The sequence below is a fragment of the Pseudorasbora parva genome, chromosome 15 (assembly GCF_024679245.1).
Source record: "Pseudorasbora parva isolate DD20220531a chromosome 15, ASM2467924v1, whole genome shotgun sequence".
NCBI lineage: Eukaryota > Metazoa > Chordata > Actinopteri > Cypriniformes > Gobionidae > Pseudorasbora > Pseudorasbora parva.
This window is the reverse complement of record NC_090186.1, coordinates 9,023,314-9,037,122: the sequence shown is the minus strand read 5'-3', so window position 1 is coordinate 9,037,122 and position 13,809 is coordinate 9,023,314. Positions and strand designations below refer to the sequence as shown.

The 13,809-nt window shown below is 37.9% G+C and overlaps 1 protein-coding gene across 1 annotated transcript; it reads left to right on the top strand.

Annotated features, from left to right (window-relative positions):
* The first annotated feature begins 7,236 nt into the window (after nucleotides 1-7,236).
* rd3l (RD3 like) lies at nucleotides 7,237-12,904 on the top strand. The gene is made up of 3 exons (XM_067418482.1): nucleotides 7,237-7,608; nucleotides 8,781-9,062; nucleotides 11,406-12,904. Exons 1-3 carry the CDS (start codon nucleotides 7,565-7,567, stop codon nucleotides 11,770-11,772), a joined length of 693 nt encoding a protein of 230 aa, XP_067274583.1. The 5' UTR covers nucleotides 7,237-7,564; the 3' UTR covers nucleotides 11,773-12,904.
* Nucleotides 12,905-13,809: the final 905 nt, after the last annotated feature.

Here is a 13,809-nt window from a genome sequence, read left to right as displayed (position 1 = left end):
TATATTAATGATATATTTTCTTTTGTGTTTCTACAAAATGAAACCTGAAATTGAGTGTATACTCAAATGGCATTGAAGTGCAGGCTGACTGACCGTAGGGCACATGATATGACGAATGTAGTAATTTCAGATTACGTTCACAGTCATGCTATACAGAAAGTATTTTTGTTTAGCGTTGTCGAAGTAATAAATACAAAATACACTGATCAGGCAAAACATTATGACATAAATATATTGTGTTGGTCGCCCTTTTGCTGCCCAAACAGCACTACTCCGTCGAGGCATTGACATCACTATACCAGTTCAGATGCTCACATGCCCACTGTTAATAATTTCGGCGGTGGACAGGGGTCAGCATGAACACCCTGACTGGTCTGAAGCTACGCAGCCGCATACGCAACAAACTGTGATGCACTGGGTATTCTGATACTTTCTATCAAAACCAGCATTAACTTATTGATCAATTTGAGCTACATAACTCCTCTGTTTGATCGGACCACATGGGCCAGCCTTCGCTCCCCACGTGCATCAATGAGCCTTGGCCACCCATGACCATGTCGCCGGTTCACCACTGTTCCTTCCTTGGACCAATTTTGATAGATACTGACCACTGCAGACCGGGAACACCCCACAAGAGCTGCTCTGACCCAGTCGTCTAGCAAACACAATTTACTGTGTTTTAAATTTTTTACAATTGACTTGACAGTAAGTAAGCATATGTATTTTATTTCCATGTCTCAACAATCTCTAGTCCTTTTCTTCACCTTCCTTACATCCAGTGACAGTGGGATCGGATGGCCTTGAGGTCCCTGCCGTCTGGAACTCGCTGTACCTGAGCAAAGGTCAACTGTGCCCTCATAAACACAAACTGCCAAAGGCCAGACATGACTGACCAATGTCACTTTGTCAAATACACCTCATGACAGGGTGAAAAAGCAAACTGCCTAAAAGAGTCAGACAAATTGTGATGTATTTAACATTCGTCTGTAAATGTCAAACACTCTTAAATGACTCTGTAACACTGAGAGCAAACATATTTCTGTTGGTTGATTCTTTTAAATTTGATTCAGAACTACTTTTGAACAGAAGGGGCAAGGCAAAGGTAGAAATAAAGGACAGTTCAAAAACGTTGAGGTGACATGGCAAATGCAGAGGCAGATTTTTGGAGAATGTTGAGAATAATGGTTAGTAATCATAAAAGAGCCAGCGGAGGAGATGTCAGAGATAAAACTCTTAATGCACACTCTTACCTCTCTGTTCACCTGAGGACATGCTGCTGTCAGTCAGCCAGACAGACAGACAGCCCTAATGGATTCACTGTCTCACTCAAGCACACATACACTTCCCCTGGCTCTCTTTGTCTCTTCTAAACAGACCACGGCCCATTCCAACTGCAATAAGAGTAGATTAAAAAAAAATAGTGCCTTTCACGAGCCAAAAGAGCTCAAGGGACATAAGAATAAAATAAATCAGTCAAATATTGAAATAATAATATTAATAATAATTAGAAATTGTACTGTTTGTGATGTAAACATCGATCAGGCTTAACCTCATGACCTAATATTGTGTTGGTCCCCCTTTTGCTGCCAAAACACATCTGACCTGTCAAGGGAGGCATGGACTCCATTAGACCCCTGAAGGTGTGCTGTGGTACCTGGCACTAATGTGTTAGCAGCAGATCCTTTAAGTCCTGTAAGTTGCAAGGTGGGGCCTCCTTGGATCGGAAGTGTTTGTTCAGCACATCCCACAGATGCTCGATTGGACTGAGATCTGAGGGATTTGGAGGCCAAGTCAACACCTTAAGCTCTTTGGGCTCCTCAAACCATTCCTGAACCATTTTTGCTTTGTGGCAGGGCGCATTATCCTACTGAAAGGGAATACCGTTTCCATGAAAGGGTGTACATGGTCGGCAACAATGCTTAGGTAGGTGGTCCGTGTCAAAGTAATATCAACATGGATAGCAGGACCCAAGGTTTCCCAGCAGAACATTGCCCAAAGCATCACACTGCCTCCACCGGCTTGCCTTCTTCCCATAGTGCATCCTGGTGCCATGTGTTCCCCAGGTAAGCGCACATGCACCCGGCCATCCACATGATGTAAAATAAAACGTGATTCCTCAGACCAGGCCACCTTCTTTGATTGCTCCGTGGTCCAGTTCCGATGCTCAAGTGCACGTTGGCTCTTTCGCCGGTGGACAGTGGCCAGCCTTCGCTCCCATGTGCATCAATGAGCCTTGCAAGTTTTGCACAAGAGCTGCAGTTTTGGAGATGCTCTGACCCAGTTCTCTAGCCATCACAATTTGGCCCTTGTCAAAATCACTCAAAACCTTACTCTTGCTCATTTTTACTGCTTCTAACACATCAACATTGAGGATAAAATGCTCACTTGCTTCCTAATATATCACACCCATTAACAGGTGCCGTGATGAAGAGATAATCAGTTGCATTCCCTTCACCTGCCAGTGGTTATAATGTTATTCTTGATCAGCATATGTGGAGCTGGTAAACCACGGGTTGTACTAAACTTGCAGTGATGCAGAGCTGTGGACATATTGTAACCTCAACCTAAACTAAAGCACCTTAGAAGACCAGTAGAAGTGAGAAAAGGTTAAAAAAAACCTGAATGATAAAAATGCGCTCAATGTCCATCCAACATGTTGGAAGGTCCTTCATTACATCATCCTCCAGGAAGTGACATCATTTTGGCACAAACATCAGTAAGTGAGTAATGGTTTGAATAAGTCTGAAGGTTTGTGGTATTTATTGGTTTGTCTCACTCTAAAACATTAAATCTGTTTGAACAAAAAAAACTTTCATGAGATCACTGAACTGATGCTGTAGAGAATGAGGCAGTCAGGGTAGTGTTATGGAGCCGGAAGAAGGAAGCTTTAATGAGACAGTTATAATTATTTAATCATTTAAATACAGTATCTTCACACTTTGACTCACAGCTTGTGTACAGGGGATGACAGCTTAAACTCCATCAATGTCTAAACAGATTAGATTGAGATGAAAGAAGAGACTTGACCTTTTAGCAAGACGGTTTTGTTGAGCCTATAAAAGCGCAAAGAAACCACTTGTTCACCAAGGCTGCATTTATTTGTTTAAATCAGTAACATTGCTTTAATTTAAAATAACTCTTTTCTATATTAATATATTTTAAAATGTTTTTTTTTCTTCCTGTGAAGGCAAAGGCAGTGAATTTTCAGCATCATTACTCAAGTCTTCAGTGACACATGTACCATCAGAAATCATTCTAATATTCTAATTGGCATATTGACATTTCTCATTATTATCAAGGCTGAAAAAAGTTGTGCTGCCTGAAGGGGTACTTCAGCGCTGGGAAGATTGAATTTGGTGCCTTCTAGACTGAGAAAAGACAGAAAATGTATTTTGGTCTCATGGGGATGAAAGACAACAATTCCCAGAATGCATTGCTTCACTGCCCTGTGAAGCCACTCCCAATGCTGCAGCCACTAGATTTGTTGGATCACTTTCCCACCGCGTTAATTTTCATAAAATCAGCTCAGTTGGAGAACAGAAACTACAATTAAAAACAGAACGTGTCTGTTCAATATGTGATTTAGTCACTGAGGGAGTCTCACAGCCCAAAACACAGCAGGAGTCAGATATATTGACAGTCATGGATGAGCTTGTGATGAGAGCTGAGGTAAACGCGTCTGCGGCATAGATTCACAGCATGTGTTCAGTCTGGCGCGTTTTCAGTTCATGCCTTTGAAAGCTTAACTTTCATAGGAATTAGTTTGAGAAGTTGAAAGACTTACTTTGCTCTGCTGGCCTCATGGTTTAAACATGAAGGCCTGAGGCTGCAGCTGCGAGTGTCATCTCCCATCCCCCACACGTGAGTTGAAAATATGCGGAAATGGCTCCCTCTGCTGGCTGTAGTCTTTAGCCTCTGGCCAACAATTCCACTGATGGCGCAAATTGACGATATTTGCGTCATGGGAGGAATTTTTCCAGAAATAAAATGCATAAATCTCTTGTCTCAGGGGGATATGAGGGGGGGAAGCACAATTATTCGAATATACTCCAGGGTTTCTACTGATACAAAGCCATATGCTAATCGCTGAAGTAACTCTTTAACTTTTAATAGGAATTAATTTGAGAAGTTGAAACACTCACTTTGCTCCGCACCGCTCCGTTTACATGAATGTCCACGGCTACCCGAGCCAAGCTGTGAGTGCGATCCCACCGCCCATGAACAATAATGGCCAAAAATCTCCTCCGATGCGCAAATTGACGATATTTGCGTCATCTGAGGATTTTTTCCAGAAATAAAATGCATAAATCTCTTGTCTCAGGGGGGATATGGGGTGGGGGTGGGGAAGCACAATCATTTGAGTATACTCCAGGGTATCTGCTGATACAAAGCCATATGCTAATCGCTGAAGTAACCAATATTTAATGCACCCTTGTTGAATAAAAGTAGTGCTTTCAACAACAACAACAAAAATTCTGACCCCAAACGTTTGAAGCTATGTAGATCAATCAAGTATTATTTACAACTGTTAATAGTGTCAAATATAAAGCGTAAAGCCTATCTTTATGTAAGCATGCACACTGCCCTCTGGTGTATCGACTTGTGCACACCAGCAATGTCCCAAATCATCACTGTCCCTGCACAGGCACCCTGCCAGTGGCAATGACATCACCCACCTCAGAACACAGACTGACACGCACAATTAGCCTCTTTCTGTGTGGGTATGTGTGACAGGGCTGCTACATTCACCCCGCCTGACGACTTCAGACTGACTGCACTGCAGTGATGGTCTGAATCTCCCCTGGGTACAGGGTTTTTAGGGAGGGCAGAGAAAGGTCCTGTGCCATTTCCAGAGGATTTCTTTCTCCCTTCGTACAAAAGGTACACAGTTCACGATTAAATAAATGTATAGAATAAGTTTTGTGTTTGAAAACTCATCTGCAGCGTGTATCAAACAGCTATTCCAAAACTCAAATAGCTCAAATAGGGCCAAGTGTTCTGTTGCTAGACAGAGGAACAAAGTGAACAAGACTGTGAGTCCTAAAACCCTCGGAAAATAATGCAACATGACACAGTAGGCAGAAATAATTGGACATCAGGTGATGTCATGGCTTAAGGTCTGAGTCTGCAATAGAGGAATAACTCGACAATGATCTGATATGAAGTGTTTTGCCGCCATGGTCAACCTTTTCATGCTTAAGATGTGAGCGAGAGAGCTACAAATTGCACTGCAACTCCCACATGTACACAGACACACATCGCTTACATTTTGGGAGTGGGAATGGAAAAATAACACTGACAACACAATATGCAGGGCATGCAAGATGACCTCAAGAATATGTTTTAGATTTTCTCTTCCATATTCCCATGCAAAATAAAATAAAGTCAATCAATTATACATTATAATAACAAATAAATGTAATATTTAATTCAATATTTATTTATTTATTTATTTATAATTTTAGTAGTATAAATATTAGTACTACTAATACTACTAATATTAATATTGCCATATTAATATTAGTAGTATTAATAATAATCATTATAAGTATTATTATTAGACCTATTGAAGATGATTATGATAATTCATCTTCCATATTCCCCTGCAAACATATTTTATTTATTTATTTTAATATAGAATAAATTATAATTTTAGTAACCATACATGTTATTATTATTATTTATTATTATTGATGATGATGATGGTAATGTTTTGTTGTTTATTTATACCTACAGATTTTCTAAGCACTTTTAATATCTCATTTATATGTTCCTGGATCAACATATTTTGTTGATCCTGGAGCAACATTTCAGTCCGAAAATGTTGTCCTAACCCTATTCCTACCCCTAAACCTACCCATAAGTTATCCCTAGAAAAAGTGAAATGTTAAATGAATAACACTGATGTAGAAGCACCTAACCCTGATTGTAAACCTAAACTTTGCATAAACCATAACTATAGTCCCTCAAACTGATTGTAGTTCCAAAATCAGCAAAGATGTTGATATGTGTACTTGGTAAAATCACGTCCGCCATATTGCTTATGTTTCTGCCATTATAGTCGTCAATATTAGTATCTAGATGTAATCTAAATGCGATTATGCACAGGGCAGGTGGTGTAGGCAGCAGTCTGGTGCTTTACCCTGACCTGACCCAGAACCAGAACCAGGTGCTGGGCTGTGATTATGAGTCTCAGAAGACCATACAGCCTGCAGCTTTCCCAGAGGCCTCCATATGGACACCAACTACAATCTGTGCACAAATGCTTTTCATCAACATAAATATTATACCCCGGTCACACAAAATGTAGTAAATGCAGTGTAGGTTACTATGCCTGGTTTATTGATCTTATCTAGATTCGCATGGGGCTGTCTGCTGGATAAATGATAAAAAAAGCAGCTATTTGTTATCATAGAAAGGATCTCTAAGAAAATTGGGGGTTCTTCTACAGTTACCATGTCCAAATGAATCCATGTTTGTATTTATTTAATAAACTCATGATTATTTATGACAGAATTGTAATTCCACCAGAGAATAGGTGTATTCATCTGTGTGTCACATTGTTGAGCAGAGGAACTCTCGTTTGGTTCCTTTATACTGACATAATTCCCCCTGGCACTGGGTCACATTACATGCTGACACAGGGCGCATTTTCTCCAGATAATTTTACTCAGACTGACACATTGAGTTAACTGTATTACTGTTGAAAACAAAAAGCCTGGAGTAGTGAAAGATGGGAAGCAGGATGCATACTTTAAACAATATTAAACAAGAGTGTTATTGCTGTTATATGAGCTAAATTGGCATGTGTGTGTGTCTGTGTGTGTGTGTGGGGGGGGGGGAATAACCCTAAAATACTGGGACAAAATACTCCCACAAAGATGGCAATATCCGAAATTCCTTTGGATGTCCTTCTGGGGACATTTTTAGTCCTCATGAGGAAAACAGCTTATAAATCATACAGATTTATGTTTTTTTTTTTTTATCACTTTATTTTCATTTTCTTATTTTTTTAGCACATAATGTCACCAAGTATAAAAACTATACACGTTATACATCTCTAATTCTTAAGGTTCCATTGTACCTCCTTAAACTATATATTACTGCTTTAGATTTATGTTTTTTGAAATAAAAAAAATAAAGAAAGTTGAGGATAGAATATACTTTTTTGCACAGTATTCATTATGTGTGTGTGTGTGTGTGTGTGTGTGGGCATACGAGTCAGAGTGGGCTGGGTTATCAGAGCAGAGACACAGAAGGCAGTTCGCGGTGGGCAGGAGAGAGAGAGTCACATTCTTCATCTCAACTTTGCCCGGCGCAGTCGTCCACACACTGCTTTTCTTCTGATTTTGCTTGTCTGTCATTCTTCTCTTTCAACCCCCTTACTTTAGTTTCTCTTACACTCTTCTACAAGAATAGTTCGTTCTCTAGGTTGTTTGTCTCCTTATTATCTGTCTATCTTTACCCACTTTTGCCAGTATCCTCTCATTTTATATCTGACAATCTAGCCTAATTTACTTCACCGATTTTATTTGCATAACCTGGTGCAGTTTGATGGTATCAGATGGAGTCAAGGCATCATGGACCTCAACCTCTAAGACCCACAAGGTAAAATATATCCATTGAATCCTTTAGTGGTAATGTTCCTTTTCCTGTAAACTGTTTCATTCATCACCTCTCTGTCAGTCTCCTCCTGTTTCTATTGTGAACTTTACAGTTTTGCCCTGCTTTTGTCCCTTTTGAACCTGTTCATTCGATTCATGTATCCATCTTCTCAACAGTTCATTGTCTTTCTCAGAGCACTGTTTGTATATATCTATCGATCTATGTTTATTCCAAGTTTGCCTTTTCATGTTTTTTAAGTCATACACCTGTTGTGTAACATATTAGTTGGTTTAAGATGGTTGTTAGCTGGTCCAAGCTGATTAACTGGCATAATCTAGTGATTAGGTGGTCATTAGCTGGTTGAAGCTGGTAACCTTACGAACTGTTGGTTTGCTGGATTGATTACCATTTGTAACCACAATTTTACTATAATTACCATGGTTAAACTATGGTTAGTGCAGCCAAACCATTGTTAATTTGTGGTTTTCATGGTATAGTAAACATGGCTTTTGGTTTTATTTGTAGTAAAATCAACCTTGTTTTGGGAACACGGTAACTGGTAAATCTGCTAACCTCACCCTTTTCACCTTCACCTTTAATGAACAGCTTGAACCAGCTACAAACCAGCCATTTTCCCAAAACACACAATTTTTTCAAATGGGCATATAGTTTGAAATTTGCCTGAAAACGCAAAACATCAAGTACAGTGAAGTACTACGCTAAATTGATGTGCATTTGTGAAGTGCATTTTATGCCTGACTGTCAAATTGGCTAGCTTGTTTTAGCGTGGCTTTCTGAGCAAAAGTGCTCTCTGATTTTCTACATCACTCAGTTGTTGATCACTGATTATAATGGGTAATTATGCGAATAAGCGACGTTATACATGTTCTCGTTGACAAAAAACACACACAAAAACAAGATAAACAAACATGACTGTCCTGCTGATGTTGTTAGCATTAGCATGATGGAGGAAGCTGTATGTTGCTGAATTAACTAAACTGCCAGTTCAGAATGTGGACCACGAAGCTTGATGTGATACAGTGTGAAAGACTGCTCACTGAAGACCAATTGAAGTCACATTTCATTTGCAGAGGATGATCATAGGAGAAAGTTACTTTGGTACAGCATTTTATCCACTTGTTAGAGCAACATGCCTTCTTATTGCTCCTATACAGCCCAGCCATGCCTTTCATAGGTTGGCCCCGCACAAATGGATGCATGACACATGGAGGCCCAGGTCGGATGTTGCTCCGTGAGATGCTTTGGCAGCTGGAGCAAAGAGCACTTCAGGTTCACGAAGAAGAGTTACAGTACTGCATCTCCCGTGGCATTCTGGGTTACCGTCAGGCCCCAGCATACCCAAGCCTGGTTGCCCTTATACCTGCTTCTGAACACCGCCAGCTAGAGCGCCTCTGTGGTTGCATCCCACCCTCACACACTGCCATTGTACTTTCCAGGTAAAACAAGTCCTCTTATTATTGCCTTCCATTTTATGGTATTTTTTTCAGCCATTTTTTCTGAGAAAAAATTCGTCAAATGCTCTTAAAAAATTCACATATAAAAATTTTAGAAGGCAAGAAACTGTGCAAAATGATTTATCAGTATTTTAAGTATATAACAGCTAGTTGCATTTGTCGCTTCGCAAATCTGTGGATTCCAGAGGGGATTTTTCAGTAACAGTTTGTGCAGTTTACATCATGCAAGTAGTTGATGACAAAAAAAAACTACCTTTATAAACAAACTGGCCAAAGTTACCAAAGGCTTGGCTGAATCTGAAATCGCATACTTTAGTAATAGGTACACTCTAAAAAATGCTGGGTTAAAAACAACCCAAGTTGGGTTGAAAATGCACCGACCCAACAATTGAATCAGAATCAGAATCCGAAAGAGCTTTATTGCCAAGTGTGCTTTCACACACAAGGAATTTTTTTTTGGTGCTGAAGCTTCCAGTGCACATAAACAATACAATACAACACGGTAATAAAAAATTCTAAGAATAAAAATATGAAGAAAAATATGAACAGTACCATATTTTGGTATGAACAGAACAATTGAGTTGTTTTAACCCAGTGGTTGAGTTGTTTTAACCCAGTGGTTGAGTTGTTTTAACCCAGTGGTTGGGTTAAATGTTGCTTAAGACAACCCAATTGCTGGGTAAGAACAACTCAACCATTGGGTTAAAACAACCCAATTGTTGGGTCGGTGCATTTTCAACCCAACTTGGGTTGTTTTTAACCCAGCATTTTTTAGAGTGTACTTATTTTGACTAAGTAATTACTTCACAACTGCAAAAAAGCTATGTTCTAGTATGAGTGTGTAGTCGGAATGTAATCGCGATGTACTACATTCACCATGTTGTCATTTATCATGTGACCTACCAACGTCAGTTGCGTCGCTTTATTTGTTTAAACACACTGACTAAAGTGACCAAAGTCCTGGCTGCATCTGAAATCGCACATTTTCTTGAGTAATGGGTACTTATTTTGAATAAGTCACAACTGCTTAAATAGTTCTATATAGTAGGAGTATGTGTAGTTTACATTTACATTTATGCATTTAGCAAATGCTTTTATCCAAAGCGACTTACAACAGTTCAGGGAGTACCGAAAGCGATCTGTCATGAAGAGGCGAAGAAACGCAAAAAGTGCCTTAAATAAAATAAAAAAAGATTTGGATATTACTCAGAGTAGAAAAAACTAGAATATGGAGGGAAAAGAGAAAAATAGAGGAGGAAGAGTTAGATTTTTTTTTTTTAATGATAAGATTCAGAGCTCATGGAAGAGATGAGTATACAAAAACTCTGTATACAATTGGATAGTCCTTCAACCAATCAGACCACAAGAGGCGTGATCAATGGGCAACGACCCATTGCTTCTCTATCCGTCATCGTGTTAAACCACCCAATTGTGCGCCGATTGGTTCCCGCAAAAGTGTGACAGAAGCAACAGAAATTAATGTACAGGTTAGACTGAGTTGCAGGGCAAAATCAAATCGCTGGCAGATCAGGCTGAGTTTACTCAGTCTGAATAGAATCTGTAATGCATTCACCGTATTGTCATTTATCAAGTGACCTACCACCGTCAGTTGTGTTGTTTCACTACCATTCACAAATCTTCTTCGATGGCCTCATGGGATAGTTAAGTGTCCACCATACTTCAGAATATCACCAGAAGGTCATCGGGGTACTTTTGTCTACTCTTTTACGAATATTGTCAATTCTGACATACTTTTTGTGTCACATACTGCTTTTTGCCCATTATGAAAGTATGTGATTTTGGATGCAGCCCCTTTCTCTGGAGGGACTGTCTTTATGAGTTATTGAATCATTCACTCAACTGTCTTGTTTCATTCGGGAAAGAATCACTACATTGTGTTGCTCGAGATGCACATTGGTTGATTTGGCTTTATTTTAAACTATTAAACAAAATAGTTCAAAATAAAAGTTATTCAACATTAACTTGTTTATTAAACTGTTGTATAAAAAATGGTGCCCTGCACAAGACATGCAGATAAAGATAATGTGGCCACAAATTAAGAATTTGCTCCCATTAATATTTTCTGGCCACATTGTTGCCTACTAATTTCCTGTGTTTTAATTTAGGTTAGTTATTTTAACTTAAATCCTGGTGTCGATTTTAAAAAGTTGAAGGAACAAATGTGTGGGTATTATATTTTGTTTTCCCACCCTGCTCCACATAAAAGCAGTACTCATATGCAGTCATGCTGTTTGTCTAAATATCAACACTGCTTATAGATATTGCTTTAATATTTCACTAAACTTTTTATTGTGCTACATCAAGGCTCCATGATCTTTTGGCTCACAATGACATCCCTCCCTGGGAACTGGTGGGCGTCTTCAAGCAAGTTCTCCGGGACTTCCTGAGGAGACAGGAAGACGGCATGCAGAGACGGACAGTCCCTTCAGCTCCACCAAATTTTCTTTCTTCTCCAAGTCCACCTACAGAGAGTAATGATAGAAATCCCATTGCTGGAAATGCTTCTAATTCTTTGTCAGAGGAGTCAGGGAAATACAGAGAGGAAATTCCTACTATTTCTAGTTATGTGGATAAACATTTGCAAGCTGCCTGCCCCTACTCTATCCGCAGAGATTGGAGTTTGCCCTTTTGCCATCCTTTCTCTTATGAGGCCTACAGCACCACATTGTGAGACGCCTAATGGTAGGACCGTCCAACACGATATCATGGCAATAGAGTAGTGCAGAAATGACGTCAAGACCCGGGAGATTAATTCACCACTCAGTGGTTCCCTCCTATGGTGTTTTATAATGAGGTGAAATAAAGCCTCACTATAAAAAATCTTTGTTGTTTTTTGTTGGTTTAACTTAAAAAAAAGTATGTAACCTGGTTGCCTTCAAATTTTGAGTTTATTGAAATTAAAATTTTGAGTTGATACAATGAAGGCCATTTGTTTAATAAATAGAAACTCATAATATTATTGTATCTGAACCACATTAAAAAAAATGTGATAAAACATGAAAATAGCACTATTTGGCATGCTTCACTGTGTCATCAGAAATAAAACACATACAATTACTCAATATGCTTACAAAATCTTTTAATAATATTTTAATAAAGGTCGAATCTCAAAAAAAGTTCATTGTATTAACTCAAAATTTTAATCTCAATGAACTCAACATTTTAAGGCAACCAGGTTCTTTTTTTTTACAGTGCTGTGGTAAACATTTTTTGTTCTACAACGTAAATTAAACCCGAGAAAAAAAAAAGATTTTGGAGCAGTTATGTTATTTTTTAAATGTATGTTTCTACACTGTAAACATTTTTTTTTAAATAGTTACGCCTTAAAATTTTTAGTTCTTTGAAATTAAAAAAATTAGTTAATACAATGAACATTTTTAGAGACTTTATTAAAATATTATTAAAATATTTTGTAAGCATATTGGGTAATTGTGTGTTTTATTTGTGATGACGCAGTGAAACATGCCAAATAGTACTATTTTCATGATTTATCAAAAAAAATTGTGGTTCAGATACAATAATATTTTTAATTTCAATAAACTAAACATTTTAAGGCAACCAGGTTACTTACTTTTTTTAAGTTAAACCAACAAAAAAAATATTACAGTGTAATGAGTGAGTCCTCTTCTGGTGATATAAGTGAGTGCAGTTTACTTGGTAGAACAAAAGTCAAAGTATCATAAAGTTATGTTTAGCACCAGCTTTATTTTGCTCAAAACCCAGGGCTGTAACAACCATAATGACAATTGATTGGGATAAGTAAAAATTGGACAAATTGCCCGCCCATCCCCCATCAAATAAAAGACGGGCTTTACTGTTCACAGAAGATTAGTGCAAATTCCAACATGTCTTAGTTTTAGCAGTGAAAGAGTGTGTGGCAAGATGTAAACAGCTAAACATTTAATATTTGACAACTGTTTACTTTATGTTCAGCTATTGACAGTAATGTTTTTTTTCACAGTTTTGAATTTAAAATATTAAATAATTGACATGATTCATGTAATTCATAACTTAATTTTACAAGACAGGATTCTTTTTAGTTTTTTTTTTACATGTTAGACATACAAATAAGAGTGAATATGAGCATCTTTTGCATTAAATGTTTTTGAAAAACACCCCACAAAAAACAAAATAAAGTCCCCCCTCAAGGAAACCAATGGTGAATTCAAAGTATTGACATTATCCCTGTCACTCTATTCAGAACTATTTTAAATTTTGGCTAATTCGTAACAATCTCATTCATCCATTTTGCAGTTAGGAATGGGGGGGGGGGGGGGGGGGCTGACATTCAATCTTATTTTTCCACCTAAAAATCATACAAATCACATTGTAAAAATACATGTGAAATCAGCAACTTTCTCATGAGATAAAAGTCCATACGACCATTTTCTGTAGTTCGCTAGTTCTCAGACATAGATCTACACTAACACTGCGCTAAATTATATTGCGTTGAATTACGTTAAATTAGACTGAAAAAAGGGATTAAAAAACCCAAAAACTTTTGTAATTGATCGATAACATTTTTATAACATAAAGTAGCTACTTTTTAATTTAAAACTTAAAATGTTTTTTTATCCCCAAATATCATAATAATAAAATTTTATAAAGAATGTATTGTTGTTATTATTATTATTATTATTATTATTATTAAATTATTGTGTATATAGTCATATAGACTAGGCTTTTATGATGTGTGGGGGTTTTTTGG

What these genes read in the sequence shown, in the direction of transcription:
- rd3l (XM_067418482.1), top strand. Translation starts at nt 7,565, where the DNA reads ATGGAGTCAAGGCATCATGGACCTCAACCTCTAAGACCCACAAG. An exon ending in CAACCTCTAAGACCCACAAG is followed by an intron (nt 7,609 to 8,780) that starts GTAAAATATATC and finishes GCTCCTATACAG; the next exon opens with CCCAGCCATGCCTTTCATAG. An exon ending in ACTGCCATTGTACTTTCCAG is followed by an intron (nt 9,063 to 11,405) that starts GTAAAACAAGTC and finishes TGCTACATCAAG; the next exon opens with GCTCCATGATCTTTTGGCTC.